This window comes from Danio aesculapii, chromosome 18, assembly GCF_903798145.1.
Source record: "Danio aesculapii chromosome 18, fDanAes4.1, whole genome shotgun sequence".
Classification (NCBI taxonomy): domain Eukaryota; kingdom Metazoa; phylum Chordata; class Actinopteri; order Cypriniformes; family Danionidae; genus Danio; species Danio aesculapii.
This window is the reverse complement of record NC_079452.1, coordinates 1,200,204-1,219,300: the sequence shown is the minus strand read 5'-3', so window position 1 is coordinate 1,219,300 and position 19,097 is coordinate 1,200,204. Positions and strand designations below refer to the sequence as shown.

The following is a 19,097-nucleotide window of genomic DNA, read 5'->3' as shown; positions in this document are numbered from 1 at the left end:
GATTCTAGCATGAATTAGCATGTTACTAGCATGATTCTAGCATGAATTAGCATGTTACTAGCATGATTCCAGCATGAATTAGCATGTTGCTAGTCATTGCTAGCATGTGAACCATACAGGATTTATGGTGTGCTAGCATGAGTCAAACAAGCCAACCCCCGCTTCTCTACTAGCATGATTCTAGCATGAACTAGCATGTTACTAGCATTATTCTAGCATGAACTAGCATGTTACTAGCATGATTCTAGCATGAATTAGCATGTTATTAGCATGATAGATAGATAGATAGATAGATAGATAGATAGATAGATAGATAGATAGATAGATAGATAGATAGATAGATAGATAGATAGATAGATAGATAGATAGATAGATCGATAGACAATAGACCGGCTTTGTTCTGGTCTGTTGAACAGTCTATTATAGTTTCTCAAAATAGCAACGCGCCAGCAATGCGCCTCAACACGCCTCTTTTTTTAGACTTTTTTTAGAAACTAGCAAACAACAGTTGCGTTGCGCGTTGCGCATTGCGCCGGGTGTATGATAGGGATCAAAACACCTGGGATCAGGACAAGGATCTTAAGCTATAACAGTATTAATGTAATTTGACAGGTATTTAAGGTACTTTGTTTAATATAAAATACACTGACTACACATGAAACACCTGCAATTAGGACAGCTATTTCAAAGTACTGCATATAAATGGCATTGGACACGAACCCCCTGTGATCACATAAAGGTATCTAAGGGAAACGGCGGTTTTCACAATCTGCGCATGATTCGTGACCTATGCAGATTCAAAGATAAGCCATGCCCACCTGATGACGTAGTAGCGGTTAGGCTGTACTGAAACCCCTGAAAAAAAGTGCCAACAGGTCTTCTGGAGAATTCGGTTACTCCTATTCCCCCTTCACAGCGCATGCGCAACTTTAAGGCTGGTTTTACAGTTTTAGTACACAAATCACGACGTCATGAATTCGCTCTGTGAAGTGAATCAGTTCATGGTTGTTTTGGTGTAATTGCATAAGCCCCGTATCCATTTCACCACAAATTTTGTAATTATTTGCACAAATACCCATGTCTATGTCTATTGTTGTTGTTTGCACGTGCTCGCTCATTTCTTTTAAACAGCGTTGAAAGAAAAAAATAAATGATCCTACGCTGCACAAATTCTAGTGTTTTAGTTCAGATTAATCACAGTGATACTTGTGTTGTTTTAAATTACATATTTGCTTAACTTGTCACATATCTTCAGAAAATGCCTTTACACTGAAAACAAATTTTTCCCAGATTTTCCCAAAGCAGAGAAAAGTAATTATCTTCTTAGTATTTAAAATGCAATACAAGGCCGTTTTAACAGATTTATACCTAATTTTCATTTGCACAAAAAAAAATCTTGCAAAAACATGGGTAAATTAAAAAGATACGTTAAATTATTTTTTATTTGAACAATCCTACACAACTTCAATGTTGCAGTTTTTTTATGTTAACAGTGAACATTCATTCACTCATTTTCTTTTCGGCTTAGTCCCTTAATTAATCAGGGGTCGCCACAACGAAATAAACTGCCAACTTATCCAGCACATGTTTTACAAAGCGGATGCACTTTCAGCTGCAACCCATCTCTGGGAAACAGCCATACACACTTTTTCACACTCATACACTACGTACAAATTAGCCTACCCAATTCACCTGTACCACATGTCTTTGAACTGTGGGGGAAACCGGAGCACCCAGAGGAAACAAATGCAGGGAGAACATACAAACTCCACACAGAAATGCCAACTGACCCAGCCGTGGCTCAAACCAGCGACCTTCTTGTTTGAGGCAACAGCACTACCTACTGCGCCACAGAGTCGCCGGCAATAAAATAATAAAATAAAAATCTTTTAAAAAGTCTGTTTTTGCAAACCAACCAAAATATGCATACCTTTTTCAAAATATAGTGTCTAAAGCAAGCTGGGCAATAATATTCTTCATTCTAGGCTACACAATATAACTTTAGCATTAATATTGCAATGTGCTCAACCACAGTAGTCACTGAACAACTTCTGTCAATTTAAACAAGAACCAAAGATACAAAAATTGTGTTTAATAATAAAAAATTACCTATTTACCCAAGCAGGTGAATGCATATGGTCACTGCGTAGTCCACAAAAAGAAGTGATTGAATACAGTGATTGTTTTAGTGTAAAGGAACTGTTCTTTAAATACTGTAATTGTCATTAGACATAATTAATACATTACAAACATCACCACCACCACTGTATTTTGTTTTAAATGCTTGAAATTTATTATGTAGTGGGGAAACACTTCTATGGGCCATGTAAAAAAATCTGTTTCCTAAGTGTTTTAATGTAAACTCCTTTATACATAATAAATTGTTTTTAAAAGTTAGTAAGTCTATATTTTAATTGTATTCTTTACTAAATCCATAATTTTAGTGTAAATACCCTTTCTGCGAATGAATATTGTTAGATACAATTATGACATTAAAAAGACATTGTATTGTTTTTGTTTTCATATTGTAGGGGATCTACAAATCCGATTATGAGAGAACTTTTATTTTGAAATTTGACATGGGCGCCGCCATTACTTTCTCCGGTGTGTGTGTGTGACGATCGCGGGCAGACACAGAGAGTGAGGGAAGAGAAAAAAAGCGAGTTGTGACAGCAGTGGTGAGCTTATGAAGATTGTGATGTTTTAAAACTTTTTGATCAACTTAAAAAGTTAACTGATGATATACATAAAAGCTAGATTACATTGCTTCTAAGTCTCGTTGATTTTAAGTCTCCATATAGTTTAATGAGCTAGTTTTTAATAGTGATGCAGCAAGTTTTTCGACGTGCTCGTGAGTGAAGCGGATTAACAAACCTGCTGTTGAAGTCATTCGGGTTATTCAGTGCTGAAGTTGAATACTCCTGTGCATTTTTGAGATTTACATCCGGATTTTTGTTAGTTCAAACGAACTCAAAACGTAGTGGATGAGTGGCTTATTTTTGCGAGGATTTTTGCATTGGAAAGCATCGTGTGTTCGTTGTGTTCTCTGGTTGATTGCCGTTGGACTGGATTGTGGCCTTGTTGGATCGTGCTGTGATCACGAGGGCAATCGTTCGGGATCAAAGAGTAAAAGGAACATTACCCTGCCTTTCCAGACTCCTTTCAGCGCTCCGTCCTGGAATCGAGGGTGGTGATGTACAATATTTTGTTCACTTTTCCTTGAATATTGGTAAGACATCTTTCTCTTTCAACAAGTACAAAAACAGAACTGTGCTTTAAGGAAACTTTCATTTGAGAAACTGTGAATTGTGCGTTTTCCACAAAGAGACTAATTTGTTTGCCAGTCTATGGACATTTTGCCACGTGAATGGACTGAGTATATTTTTTCAGAATTTTGAAAGTGAATTTCTAATTTGAAGTGAACTTATTTGATCAACACTGATTGTGAATGTGAAACTTTTCATTGTTTAAGGTGTAACTGAATTTTCTTTATAATTGTCTATATTTGATTTCATTCTGAGATGATTGAATTTAAAACACTTTAACTTTTCATGTGAAGAAACAAATTTAAACTCATTCAATTAGTCTCATAAGACTAATGCTTTTTGTTAAAATAAATATATATTTTTTTGTTTAGTTACATTGAGTAAACTGAAGTCCTTTATGCTAAGGAGTGGGGCCGTCTCATCTATCCTGTTAGATCTGGGAGGGTGGGTTTTTCTGAGTTTTTACACACTCATATACACACTTCAGGTTACCACCGTGAAAAAGATAGATCCTGAAGCCCACCTCACTTTATCTGTAGCTCCATATAGCAACACGATAGACACTCACATATAACTACTAGTTATACTGAGACCTAAAGCATTGGGTGGGGGGACTAAGATCCTGTTGCTCACTCAGTCTTCCTTAGTCTAAAGTTTATTATCTGCCCCACAAGGCGGTGGCATATTCCCCTCCGCCACATATTGGCGTCACGAACAGGATAAATTCCTGACTTTTAATTTAGTACAAGTTTGTAGTCTTTGAGCCGACGCTATGGCTGAACTAGAAGAATTAAAGAAACAGTTTGAAGAAATGCAAAGACGGTTCGGTGAGCCGTCTGGCATGTTAGAGCAAGCCAGAGCCGAACAGAGAGAGGCACTTTCTCTTGCTAAAATTGTTATTGAACAACAAGCTGCTGCGCAGAAAGCACCATCTACTGTGTACATCCCAAGGGATCGTAAACTTCCAGAGTTCAGTGGATGTCGTTCTAAGCCTGGCGAGTTAACTATAGAAGAATGGATAAGTTCAATGAAGTCCGCCTTCAAGGTGATGAAAATTCCTGAAGAAGACAGAATTGAGTTTGTTAAGCAGTGCTTAAAAGATGAAGCAAAGATGACAGTCAAGTTTATGCTGAACGGAAAAGAGAAGTCAGTGGAAGAGATTTTCGATGCTTTGGATCAGACTTATGGGGACAAACTTCCCATTGGCAGCAGGCTGAAAGAATTTTATGACCGCAAACAAATGCCTGGAGAAACCATCCGTTCATATGCATATGATTTGCAAGAGAAGCTGAGTATCATTCAGAGCAGAGATCCATCTAGAATTCCTGATGCTGATGGCGTACTGAAGGAACAGCTCGTGCTAGGCCTCAAAGATGATTCACTACGGCGTGAAATGAAAAGGAGAGTTAAGGCTGAGAAAGATCTGACATTCATCCAGCTTATGCAAGAAGCTATAACTTGGTCAGAAGAAGAGGAACTTCAAGTTCCAAGTAATCTGAGATCCAGTAATCGTTCACGTGGTGTTGTTCATGCTACCTCTGCGACAGAGAGCTCTACAGTCCCTCTAACCCTAGAGTCACTCCATGAAGCTGTTCAACAGATTGCTGCCCGACAGGAAGAATTGTTTCAGATAGTCAACAGCAAAGAAAAAGTGAAACCTCTTGTAAAAGAGAACAAGATGAAAAGTGCACCTTTAAAAGATAGTGAAGGGAGATACATCTGTTATACGTGTGGTAAGCCAGGACACACAAGCCGACGTTGTCTTCAGAACAAAGAAACCTCTAAAACTCACACAGCAGAGAGGGAAAAGACAGCAGACCGAGACACTTCAGTGCTAGAGAGCCCAGGTCCATCTGTCATTCGAAGTCATACTGCAGACTGTGATACAAAGAATGTTTCTAAGTCCCTTTGTGAGAGTGCTTTTGGAGACTGTCTGACCATTGAAGTGAGAATTGCAGGTATCAGTACTATTTGTCTCTTGGATACAGGATCAGAAGTCACTACTATCACTGAGTCACATTTTAAGAATCACTTTGGAGAAGCTGTGTTGTCTTCTGCCAACTGGGTCCGTCTCACAGCAGCAAATGGCCTGGACATTCCCATCATAGGTTGTCTAGAAGCAGACATAGAGTGCATGGGGAAGAAGTTACATGGAAAATGTGTGTTTGTAATTAAAGAGACTGAAACCCACGGAACAGAGTTGAATAGATTGCCTGGCATCATTGGGATGAATGTGTTGAGTGAACTTAAAGATCTGTTCATGACTACTGGAGATGTGAAGAAGATGAACAGATATAGTTGTGGTTTTAAGGAGGCAAGGGTCCAACGAGTGCTGGCTAACATAAAGATGCAGACTGAGACATTAAGCTGCAACGATAAGATTGGCTTCGTAAAAGTTGCTGGCAAGCAAGCAATTACTATCCCTCCATTTAGTGAGCGTGTTTTGGAAGGCCGCTGTAGAATACCACCAAAAGTAAGCTGTCAAGTGTTGGTGGAGGCCTCTTCAAATGTCAGCTTGCCTAAAAGTGTACTGATCGCTAATGTGCTCGCCAAATCCGCCGATGGTAAAGTTCCAGTCAGAGTCCTGAATTCTAGTGAAAAATCTGTAAAACTACTACCACGATGTAGAATTGCTGCGCTGTCCAAGCCGCAAGAAGTTGTGCAAAAAGAGCTTGTTGAGTTTGAGGAGAAGGAAGGTACCTTGCATGTTAAAGCTGTACAGCAACATCAGGTGAATGTGGATATAAGTACCACAGAGCAACTGCCAGTTCCAGTTCAAATGAATTTAGAGAACCTCACAGAAACTCAACGCCGCACACTGCAGGAACTATTGGTCAAGCACAGTGATGTGTTTTCAAAGAATGATTGTGACTTTGGTTATACAACCGCAGTTACACACAATGTACTGACAGGAGATGCCCCTCCTATTAAGCAAAGACATCGCAGAATACCACCTCAGGTGTTTCAGGAAGTGAAAAAGCATGTTCAGGATTTGGTATCTCAGGGTATTCTCAGAGAAAGCTGTAGTCCGTGGGCATCGCCAGCTGTGATTGTAATTAAGAAAGATGGTAGCGTACGCTTTTGCTGTGACTACAGAAGATTAAATAAAGTGACTTGCAAGGATGCTTATCCTCTCCCTCGTGTGGAGGAATCACTGGATGCTTTGGGAAATGCACAGCTGTTCTCCACCCTTGATCTTACCTCTGGGTATTTCCAAGTAGCAATGAGTGAGGAGGATAGAGCAAAGACTGCAGTAACCACTCCCTTTGGATTGTTTGAATGGACCAGGATGCCATTCGGGCTCTGTAATGCTCCTGCGACATTCCAGCGTCTGATGGGTGTGGTGCTTGGAGATCTAACTTTTGATATACTGCTCATCTACCTGGATGACATTATTGTTTTTTCAAAAGACTTCGAAAGTCATTGTCAGAGACTGGAAATAGTGTTCAACCGATTGAGAGAGCATGGTTTGAAACTAAAACCCAGCAAGTGTTTCCTCTTGAAACCCGAAGTGAAATTCTTGGGTCATCTAATATCCTCCCAGGGAATAAAGGTGGATGGAGAGAAAACTCAGGTGTTGGAGACATGGCCTGCACCCTCAAATGTCAAAGAGTTAAGACAAGTCCTTGGATTTATGAGTTATTACAGGAGATTCGTTCCTTGTTTTGCTCAGTTAGCCCGGCCTCTTCATGCTCTGGTTGGTAAAGGAGGAAAAGGAAAAGTCATTGAACCTTTTAACTGGACAACTGAATGTCAGATGGCATTTGACAAACTCAAACATTGTTTAATGTCTCCTCCAGTCCTTGCATATCCGGATTTCAGTCAGTCTTTTGTACTCACAACTGATGGGAGTCTGCATGGTCTTGGAGCCGTATTGAGCCAGAGACAAGGAGATGCTGAGCGTGTGATTGCGTATGCAAGTCGAAGTCTTCGTGGATCGGAGAAGAACGACAAAAATTACAGTGCTTTTAAACTAGAGTTGCTAGCTTTAAAATGGGCTGTGACCGAGAAGTTTAAAGAATACTTGATCTACTCCAAGTTCTCTGTGATTACAGATCACAACCCTTTGCGCTACCTGGAAACAGCAAATCTAGGAGCAGTTGAACAACGATGGGTAGCTCAGTTGTCGGAGTTTGATTTTGAAGTCTTCTACAAACCGGGACGACAAAATACAAATGCGGATGTTCTTTCAAGGATTCCATCTGGAGAAGAGCCAGAGCAGGAAGACTCTGATAAAGATTTCATTAAGATGAATTCAGATGAAGTGCGCATATGCTTATGGCCAGCCACTAAAAAGCAGCAGAGAGTACAAGCTTCAGTCCAAGTGTCTGTGGCAAGGAAAGTCCCTGGATACAGCTGGAGTGATCTAGAAGAGCAACAAAAGACAGATTCTAAAATAGCCCCTATCTACCATGCTGTTCTTAAAAACAAGAATCTGAGCCCAGTTGAGCAGCGTAACATGAATGCTGAGTTAAAAAAGCTTGCTAAACAGTTCATACGACTTGAGCTTAAAAAAGGAGTGATGTTCCGTACCATCCTTGATCCTCGAGATGGCGAAGAAATTTGTCAATTAGTGGTTCCAGAATCTCTGCGTTACAAAGTCTATGAGAGTCAGCATGATCATTGTGGCCATTTCGGAGAAAGAAGTACGCTAAATCGCATGAGACGGAGTTATTATTGGCCAACAATGAGTAAAGATGTTCATAGCTGGATCAAAGAGTGCAAGAGATGTGCACTTGCAAAGGATGTTTTCCCTAAGATTCGAGCTCCAATGACGTGCACTAATGTATCTGCACCTCTGGAAGTCCTTGCAATGGATTATACTGTCTTAGAGGAATCTTTGGGAGGATACGAAAATGTTCTCGTCTTAACTGACATGTTCTCTCGTTTTACAGTGGCCGTGCCAACCAGGAATCAAACTGCTCACACTACTGCAAAAGCACTTGTGCAGCATTGGTTTGTACATTATGGCTGTCCTGCACGATTACATTCAGACCAAGGTCGTTGCTTTGAAGCCAATGTCATCAAAGAACTGTGTAGAGTCTATGGAATTGGAAAGAGTCGCACAACCCCGTATCACCCCCAGGGTAACTCCCAGTGCGAACGATTTAATAGAACTATGCACGACATGTTAAGAACGTTACCCCTGGAAAAGAAAAAGAACTGGAAGGAGTATCTACCTGAGTTAGTTATGGCCTACAACAGTCGAACTCACACTTCAACTGGATATTCGCCATTCTACTTATTGTTCGGTAGAGATGCTCGCATGCCAATGGATATCCTTAATGGGAGAGACATTGAGGACAGTGGAGTTGATAATCTTGATGATTGGGTGAAAAAACACCATGACAGATTGAAAACAGCTGTTGAAGTAGCCAACTCTGCAGCACAAGAGGCTTCAAGACAGAGAAAGAGAGCCTATGATCGCAAATCACATGGTGCACTCATGAAAGCTGGAGATCGTGTTCTGTTAAGAGATCATTCACACAGGGGAAGGAATAAGATCCAAGATTATTGGGAACCCTTACCTTACATTGTAGTGAAACAAAATCACACAGACACACCAGTCTACACTATTCGCCCAGAGAAAGGAGGTCCGTGTAAAGTTGTACACAGAGATCAACTTAGACACTGCACTTTTCAGTCATCTTTACCACCTCGTACATCTAGAAATAATTCTAGAGCACACACAGGTCAGGAACACACTGATTCAGAGGATCCTGATATTCTTGTAGTTCCTGTTACATTTACACCAGCTACACTTCCAGACACACAAGATAGAAGGGAAAGTGGGGATGAATCAGACACAGGTATCAGAGAACATGATAATGGAATATCAGCTGAAGATTCAGTAGACCAGTCTGTAAGTTCAGGTGGTTCTGAAGCTGAAAGTGAAAACGAAAGCATTCCTGAACCTAGACGTTCACAACGTTTGAACAAAAGTACTTTACCAGTTAGGTACAGAACTGATTATGTCTTTAAATAAGTTAACGCAACTCTTGAAGCTTTAAGGTTTTGAAAGTGTCTTTTGATATGTATCTTTGTCTCACTGATTGAAAACATTTAATTGTTGTAATGATGTTCACACCTAAAGTGTTTACCTGCTATTCTCTGTTCTTTATTTCACAGGACTGAGTCGCTGAAAGGAGGTCCAGTGTTATGGCAGGGTTTAGTAGGGGGGAATGTAGGGGATCTACAAATCCGATTATGAGAGAACTTTTATTTTGAAATTTGACATGGGCGCCGCCATTACTTTCTCCGGTGTGTGTGTGTGACGATCGCGGGCAGACACAGAGAGTGAGGGAAGAGAAAAAAAGCGAGTTGTGACAGCAGTGGTGAGCTTATGAAGATTGTGATGTTTTAAAACTTTTTGATCAACTTAAAAAGTTAACTGATGATATACATAAAAGCTAGATTACATTGCTTCTAAGTCTCGTTGATTTTAAGTCTCCATATAGTTTAACGAGCTAGTTTTTAATAGTGATGCAGCAAGTTTTTCGACGTGCTCGTGAGTGAAGCGGATTAACAAACCTGCTGTTGAAGTCATTCGGGTTATTCAGTGCTGAAGTTGAATACTCCTGTGCATTTTTGAGATTTACATCCGGATTTTTGTTAGTTCAAACGAACTCAAAACGTAGTGGATGAGTGGCTTATTTTTGCGAGGATTTTTGCATTGGAAAGCATCGTGTGTTCGTTGTGTTCTCTGGTTGATTGCCGTTGGACTGGATTGTGGCCTTGTTGGATCGTGCTGTGATCACGAGGGCAATCGTTCGGGATCAAAGAGTAAAAGGAACATTACCCTGCCTTTCCAGACTCCTTTCAGCGCTCCGTCCTGGAATCGAGGGTGGTGATGTACAATATTTTGTTCACTTTTCCTTGAATATTGGTAAGACATCTTTCTCTTTCAACAAGTACAAAAACAGAACTGTGCTTTAAGGAAACTTTCATTTGAGAAACTGTGAATTGTGCGTTTTCCACAAAGAGACTAATTTGTTTGCCAGTCTATGGACATTTTGCCACGTGAATGGACTGAGTATATTTTTTCAGAATTTTGAAAGTGAATTTCTAATTTGAAGTGAACTTATTTGATCAACACTGATTGTAAATGTGAAACTTTTCATTGTTTAAGGTGTAACTAAATTTTCTTTATAATTGTCTATATTTGATTTCATTCTGAGCTGATTGAATTTAAAACACTTTAACTTTTCATGTGAAGAAACAAATTAAAACTCATTCAATTAGTCTCATAAGACTAATGCTTTTTGTTAAAATAAATATATATTTTTTTGTTTAGTTACATTGAGTAAACTGAAGTCCTTTATGCTAAGGAGTGGGGCCGTCTCATCTATCCTGTTAGATCTGGGAGGGTGGGTTTTTCTGAGTTTTTACACACTCATATACACACTTCAGGTTACCACCGTGAAAAAGATAGATCCTGAAGCCCACCTCACTTTATCTGTAGCTCCATATAGCAACACGATAGACACTCACATATAACTACTAGTTATACTGAGACCTAAAGCATTGGGTGGGGGGACTAAGATCCTGTTGCTCACTCAGTCTTCCTTAGTCTAAAGTTTATTATCTGCCCCACAAGGCGGTGGCATATTCCCCTCCGCCACAATATGCAGATGTAAAGTGACAAGTGTTTACATAAACACCCCATGCAATTTTAAACATTACAAGCATCATCATGAGTTACCTAAAGTAATCAAAGACACTAATTTTGCAGTGCTATTTTTTTGGACAAGGCTTATACATTGTTTGAAAGAAACGCGAGGGAACACGCACACGCTAACGCACACATTAACAGCAAAACAATAAATGAGTGCGTGCAATAAGTACAATTACAAAATGTAATTAAAAAAATGTTTGATGATCAAGGGTGAAACCAACGTTGGGGAGTTGCGCATGCGCTGTGAATGGAAAACAAGGAGGAACCGAATTCTCCAGAACACCGGTCTCTGACAGCGCCACAGCACGTGTGTCTTCTGAGATTGCATACTGCACCGACAGCGTTGACATTTCAGACGAACGTTAAAACACCCAGCATAATTGCAAGTATGCATCAATAATTTTAATGTCAATATATGCTACTTTGTTTGTGGATTGAATGCTGCATTGATGAAAGAACCAGCCTGACGTTAACTGCACCTCAATCTGTTAAAAAAGTAATGCACGCACAAAAATACAGGCAAGTCATACCGATATGCGTGATGTTATTGGACAATTTATGTATTCATATCAAACCGTTTTAGGACTTTTGGCTCTGTGCTAGTGATGGGAAGTTCGGATCATTTTACTGACTCGGATCTTTGAGTCTCGTTTATCGAGAAGAACGAATCTTTTTTCGAGTCATTTCGTTCATTTGGTTCAATTTGCCAAAATATTATTAAAATGTTACGAATTGCTTCCAAACACATTTACAACGAGCCCAAAAGGTTGATCACACAACAAAATACAATAAGAAGGAGAAAATAATAATTCAATGTGTACCTGCTCTTTTGTCTATGAAGGTATTTTTGTCTCTTTGCTCAGCTCACCTCTTCATGTCTTCAAATGTCAGTGGTTCGTTCACGTTGCACTTACAGTCACATATAATCTTAACCAATGTACAGTCTGAGCCGATAGGAGCCATGATGATTAGTTCACCTTTCGAGTCTTCTAGTTCTTGAGTCGTTCGTTCATCACGTGATAGAATGACTCAAACCCGAGGACTCGAGAGGTGAACGGATCAATTCTCTTTCCGGCTCTAAACGCAAATGATTGACTTCTGCCTTTCCGCGACGAACGACTCAAAAGATTTGAAATGAACGATACCACCTGCACAAATGTGCGCAGTTTGCGCACGTGCGGATGAACGAATCACTCCCTAAGAGTACTCGTAGTTCCCGAGTCATATTGAAGATTCGTTCAAAATAAACGAATCGTTCAAGAACGGTACATCACTACTCTGTGCACACGTGTAAAAAATGCAATCCTAGATTTAAACGCGAAACAATCCATTTAAATAACGTTAGGAGTTCCTTCTCAGCAGTAGAGGTAAAGTTGGTTTTATTTTCGGATATTCAGACATTTAATAATATAATTTCAGAAAAGTATTCTTTGCAAATACTAAATAGGAAAATCATATTAGCAGCACATGACTGTCAAAGTACATTGTTCACAGTGAATTAGATAGTGTTCATGTTGTTTAGAAGTCATACTTGCATGCTAATTCCGATCGAATATTCAAAGTAACATGGTAAACAATATAACTACTTCTAAATGAACGAATGTGCGAATGTAAAACCAACTTAACCTCTATTTCTCAGCACTGCAGCAGCGTATTCTAACGTTAGCCTGCGAGCAAACAACACTATGCTTATTGCAGCTTGTTACAAGATTATTAAATTAGATTATTTTGAAATGTATGTGTTATGAAGCGGACAGGAGACAGAGGTAAGGAAACGTTAGGGTGTTTATTAAATGACAACAAGGAGCACATGAAGGATAGCCAGGAGGATCAGGAATGATGTTGGGGTCTTTTCCTCCGTGGCTGGGTAACAGGAATACACGAGGATGGACAGCACACACCAGATACAGCTGACAGAGGATGACACAGACTTGGAAGGACTGGAAGACAGGACGATTCGGGTGGACCAGGAAGACTAGGAGGAATACAAAGAGAACAGGTAAGTAAAGCGTTTGTTTTAGCTGAGGATGACTACGCTGAGTGGTCGCTCAGTTGTCCGCTTTCGTCGAGACGAGCCCGGACAATGAGCGACTGGAGTGCTGTGCTTTTATCTGGTGCTCGTGAATGTGATGCAGCTGTGTGCTCATTAGAAGTCAGGTGATGGTGATCTTCGTGAGTGGGGATCGTGAGAGCCTGACCAATCCGTGACAGTACCCCCCTCCCCAGGGCCCGCTCCTGAGGGCCGACACCTCCGACGCCGTGGTGGTCTCCCTCTGCCTCTAGGCGCTGGGAACTCAGGGTGGCTCTCATGAAACTCCACCATGAGACTAGGATCGAGAATATCAGCTCTGGGAACCCATGTCCTTTCTTCGGGGCCGTACCCTTCCCAGTCCACCAGGTACTCCAACTGGCCACCACGACGTCGGGAACGCAAGATCTCCTTCACTGCGTAGACGGCTCCTTCTTCTAGGAGCAGTGGAGGAGGGGGTTCCTCTTCGTGGTCAGGCTCTGTGGAGGGAAGAACAGGATCGTGATAGGGTTTCAGGAGTGATACGTGGAATGTAGGGTGAATACGGTAGTGAGAGGGTAATTGTAGTTTGTAGGTGACGGGGTTAACCTGTTCCACGATGGTGAAGGGACCAACAAATCGGGGACTTAACTTGCGAGAGGGCAGTCGCATGCGTATGTCCCGGGTGGATAGCCACACCTTTTGTCCGGGTGTGTATCTGGGTTCTTCAGACCTTCTTCTATCGGCGGTTACCTTGCTTCGACGGACTGCCCTCTGCAGATGTTGATGAGCCTCGTCCCAGACTCTCCCGCTCTCCCGGAACCAGTGATCCACTGCGGGGACATCAGATGGTTCGCCATCCCAGGGAAAGAGCGGTGGTTGGAAGCCCAGGACGCACTGGAATGGCGTGAGTCCGGTGGAGGGTTGCCGCAGTGAATTTTGGGCATATTCTGCCCAGCCCAAATACTGGCTCCAGGAGCTCTGGTGACCACTGCAGAAGGTCCTCAGGAACCGTCCCACCTCCTGAATCTTCCTCTCTGTCTGCCCGTTGGTTTGGGGATGATATCCAGAAGAGAGGCTGACGGCCACACCTAGGAGCTTGAAGAAGGCTTTCCATAGACGTGAGATGAACTGTGGACCTCTGTCCGACACAATATCTTCTGGAATACCAAATGACCTGAAGACTTGATTAAAGATATTGTCGGCTGTTTCAAAGGCTGTGGGAAGACCTTTCAGAGGGATTAGTTTGACAAACTTTGAGAATCTATCTACGATGACTAGAATACAGGTATTACCTTCTGACGAGGGGAGGTCAGTGATAAAGTCCACTCCTAGGTGTGACCAGGGACGGTTCGGAATCGGCAAGGGATGGAGCTTTCCAGCGGGTAGATGACGTGGGCTCTTGGATTGGGCACAGTCCTTACAGCCCTGAACATATTGCCTCACATCCCTTGCCATGTTTGGCCACCAGAATCGTTGGGATACTAGCGAGAGAGTATTGTTGATCCCTGGATGTCCAGTGCCTAGCGAGGTATGTAAGGAGTGGATCAGATCTACCCGGTGTTCAGGTGGTATGAACTGCCGATGAGGAGGGCATCCCGGCGGAGCAGGGGCTTCCGGAGTGGCAACGACTGGAGGAGCGTTCCAGGTGATCGGACAAATGGAGATGTGTTCGGGAAGAATCTTCGTTGGGAGTTCTTCATGATCGTGATGCTCGTGTAAACGAGAGAGAGCGTCTGCTCTTAGATTCTTGGGTCCTGGACGATAGGAAATGGAGAAATCAAAACGTGAGAAGAAAAGTGACCATCTGGCTTGACGTGGACATAGTCTCTTGGCCTCTTTGATATATTGGAGGTTTTTGTGATCTGTGATCACCTGGAACGGATGTTTGGCTCCCTCCAACCAGTGACGCCACTCCTCCAAGGCTAGCTTGATTGCTAGAAGCTCCCTGTCTCCTATGCTGTAATTCTGCTCCGCCGGGCTCAACTTCCGAGAGAAATAGGCACAGGGATGCAGTCGGGGCGGTGTATCATGATGTTGGGATAATACTGCCCCGACGCCGGTGGTGGATGCGTCCACTTCCACCACGAAAGGAAGATTTGGGTCAGGATGAGTCAGGAGTGGGGCCCTTGTGAACTCCTTCTTAAGAAGGCGGAAGGCTGCGGCTGCTTCTTTGGTCCACTCCAGTCCTTTGGGTTTACCCTTGAGGAGATTAGTGAGAGGTGATGTAATCCTGCTGTAGTCCTTGATAAACCGTCTATAAAAGTTAGCAAACCCAAGAAACCTCTGGAGCTCCTTAATGGAAGTGGGTTCTGACCAGGATAGAACAGCCTCAATTTTCTTCCCATCCATACGTATACCGGTTTGGTCAATGATGTATCCCAAGAAATGAATCGACTTCTGGTGGAATGAGCATTTCTCCGCTTTGAGGTAGAGGTGATGTTCTCTCAATGTGTGTAGGACCTCCGCAACGTGTTGGCGATGTTCGGCCTCACTCCGGGAGTAAATGAGGATGTCATCTATGTACACTATTACAAAGTGGTGAAGAAACTCCCGGAGGACTTCATGAATGAAGTTTTGGAATACGGAGGGGGCGTTGACCAGACCGTAAGGCATGACCTCATATTCATAGTGGCCAGTAGGGGTCACGAATGCTGTCTTCCATTGGTCCCCCTCACGTATTCTTATCAGATTATACGCGCTGCGGAGGTCCAATTTAGTGAAGACTTTAGCTTCTCGGAGCTGTTCCAAAGCGGCTGGTACCAGAGGAAGGGGATATCGGTATTTTACTGTACCGTTATTTAGGACCCTGTAGTCGATGCATGGACGCAGCCCTCCGTCCTTCTTGGCCACAAAGAAGAAGCTTGAGGCGGCTGGTGATTTTGAGTGACGTATGTACCCCTGACTCAGAGCCTCCCTTATGTAATCTTCCATTGCCTGATTCTCTGGAAGCGAGAGCGGGTAGATCCTACCTCTTGGCAACTGGGCATCTGGAACTAGGTCGATCGCGCAGTCCCATGGCCGATGCGGCGGTAGCTGGGAAGCTCTCTTGGGGCAGAAGACATCATGAAAGGAGCTGTACTCCTTAGGAATGTGGATAGACTGCTTCTCAGGAGGACTCTCGACCGATGTTGTAAACAAAGAAATGGGGTTCCGACCTTGAAGAGGGAGATTTGGAAAACAGGTAGGTGTACATCCAGATCCCCATTTCTTTATCTCTCCTGTGCCCCAAGAGATGATGGGATCGTGCTTCACCAGCCACGGGCGCCCTAGAATGATGTCCATATTTGCACCCTCCAGAACCAGAAATTGAATCCTCTCTTGATGTAACAACCCCACTTGAAGAAGGATGTCTTCGCATTGTCGATGGATACGGGTCGAAGATCGAGTGCACTGGGTTATCGGTTGTATCTGGTATATATGCGAGGACGCCTCAGTACGTAGGTGGAGTTGACGACAGAGGGATTGGGAGATGAAGTTCCCTGCTGACCCGGAGTCGATGAGGGCTGTGACAAGGAGAGAAATAGAGGCAGTAGTTATTTGTACGGTGGTAGTAAGTGGTTTACATTGTTCAATATTCGTACTGAATACACTCACTGAAGTCCGAATGGGACGAAGGGGACACTCCATACGGGTGTGTCCACTGACACCGCAGTATAGACACAGACCCCGGGTCAGCCTCCTCTGTCGTTCCGCTGATGTCAGTCTTCCAGACTCTATTATCATGGGTTCTGGTTCTGGAGAGGCTGTTGACTCAGGCGATTGGAGGAGTGCAGACGAGGGGGTGATGGTGTCCTGTTGATAGGAACGGAGACGATCGGAACATCGGAGAGAATGTTGGATGAATCTCTCCAGACCCATAGTATCATCTAATGTGGCCAGCTGGATTCGGAGAGTGGGTTCCAAGCCGAGCCGGTACGTGGTCAACAACGATCTCTCATTCCATCCACTTGCAGCTGCCAGAGTGCGAAACCGGAGAGCATATTCCTGTGTAGATAGAGTACCTTGCTTTAGATGATACAGCTGCTCTCCAGCGGCTACTTCCCCATCAGAACGTCCAAACACCTCTTTGAAATACTCCGTGAAGGTAGTGATGGAATTCATGACCGGTCCGGCTTGGTTCCAGATCGTCTCAGCCCATTTAAGTGCAGGCCCAGAGAGTAGTGATACGATGTAGGCGATCTTTGACTTATCTGTGGGATATAGAGAAGGTTGCATTTCGAATATGAGGGAACATTGTAACAGAAAACCATTGCACTCCCCCGCTCCGCCTGAGTAGGGCGCTGGTCGGGCCATGGGACTGGAAGGAAGGGCCGAAGAAGAAACTGTGGAGGCGGAAGTGCTCGGTGCTGGTGGTGCGTTGGAAAGTGGAGCTGGTGGCTGTAGAATCCGCTTCAACTGGTCCACCAGCTCTTGAAAGTGATCGGGGGTGCTCATGTTGTCGTCGTTATTGGTCCGGGCTTCTGTTATGAAGCGGACAGGAGACAGAGGTAAGGAAACGTTAGGGTGTTTATTAAATGACAACAAGGAGCACATGAAGGATAGCCAGGAGGATCAGGAATGATGTTGGGGTCTTTTCCTCCGTGGCTGGGTAACAGGAATACACGAGGATGGACAGCACACACCAGATACAGCTGACAGAGGATGACACAGACTTGGAAGGACTGGAAGACAGGACGATTCGGGTGGACCAGGAAGACTAGGAGGAATACAAAGAGAACAGGTAAGTAAAGCGTTTGTTTTAGCTGAGGATGACTACGCTGAGTGGTCGCTCAGTTGTCCGCTTTCGTCGAGACGAGCCCGGACAATGAGCGACTGGAGTGCTGTGCTTTTATCTGGTGCTCGTGAATGTGATGCAGCTGTGTGCTCATTAGAAGTCAGGTGATGGTGATCTTCGTGAGTGGGGATCGTGAGAGCCTGACCAATCCGTGACAGTATGTTACTGTGGAATACAATTTATACATTTGAAATCCAATTAATGGGGTACATGCAGAACAAACCTGTCAACCCTCGCGTTTTTCCCGGAATTCTGCCGTATTTTACAGTTCTATCCCACTATCATCCCGTAAAAGTATTTTCCCGTATTTCTCCCGTATTTTCAGTCTTTTTGTGAAGGGTGGCAAATAAATTTTAAAGAGCTGATCCTCGCTATACGCAACTTATACCGCCGAACCTCCAGGGGCCTCCCCTTGCTCTTAAATGTGGGTCAATTCTGTGCTTTTGCTTTATTTAGGCATGAAAACGCTTTGAAATAAACATAAAAATGTCGGGATTCCCTTTCTTTGCATTAGGTGCCGTCATCCCTCCCACGCAATCCTCAACGCGCCCCATAGTGATAAATAGACACTGTTTCCCAAACGGAAATTGGATCCTTTATTATGGTGGGCATATCCCTTCACATCCCGATGTTGACAGGTATGATACAGAAAAACTTTTAATTTTTAGTAACCCAATTAAAGCTCTTTCAGTGAACTGTATGCCGTTGCGAAATGTCCGTGTTTACGGTCCTTTTTCTTTTAAAATCATTGATTTTAACTTGTCTGATTGATATATGATAGTAGGTCTCAGAATGTACAAGAAGCACTGCTTTCAATTTTTACTAACCCGTGGCATGTCTTTGCTGATCCTGACGAGCGTGTGCATGTAAACGAGTTTTCATCTTGTTTTATGCTTGAACTACTAAATGAATGCTATAGTCTATTTACTGAATGTATTTTAATTACATTACAACATCGATCTTATAAAGAGAAGCTTATACAAATGGGAAAAGTAACATTAATCGTTCAACAGAAGTTTATTAGTAGGGGAAAAACACTAGCTATGCATATATCCATTTGCATATATTGGCATGTACTAAATTTCTTTTCATCCTTCATGGATAAGATCTGGAAAATTATAGAAAGAAATCTGTGTTTAACAGATGTTTATTGAGTTAACTTTGAAATGTATATGTGGGTTAAAACATCAGACTAAACCTTTATTATTGTTATTATTAAAAAATGATTTGACATTAAAAAATAGAACAATTTCAACTTAACAAATACCTATTTCACAATTAACCCTAATGAATGATTAGTTTGACTACTATTACTATTGACTACTTTTGATTACATGCTTTGCTTAAGCTTGATTGCTTCTAACTGAAGTG

General features: G+C 42.6%; 1 protein-coding gene across 1 annotated transcript; it reads left to right on the top strand.

The window, feature by feature from the left end:
• The first annotated feature begins 4,038 nt into the window (after positions 1-4,038).
• Positions 4,039-10,389, top strand: cuzd1.1 (CUB and zona pellucida-like domains 1, tandem duplicate 1). Its single transcript, XM_056478949.1, has one exon. It carries the CDS (start codon positions 4,039-4,041, stop codon positions 9,250-9,252), a length of 5,214 nt encoding a protein of 1,737 aa, XP_056334924.1. The 3' UTR covers positions 9,253-10,389.
• The last annotated feature ends 8,708 nt before the right edge of the window (positions 10,390-19,097 follow it).

Coding starts and splice junctions, on each gene's coding strand:
- cuzd1.1 (XM_056478949.1), top strand. CDS start 4,039: ATGGCTGAACTAGAAGAATTAAAGAAACAGTTTGAAGAAATGCAAAGA.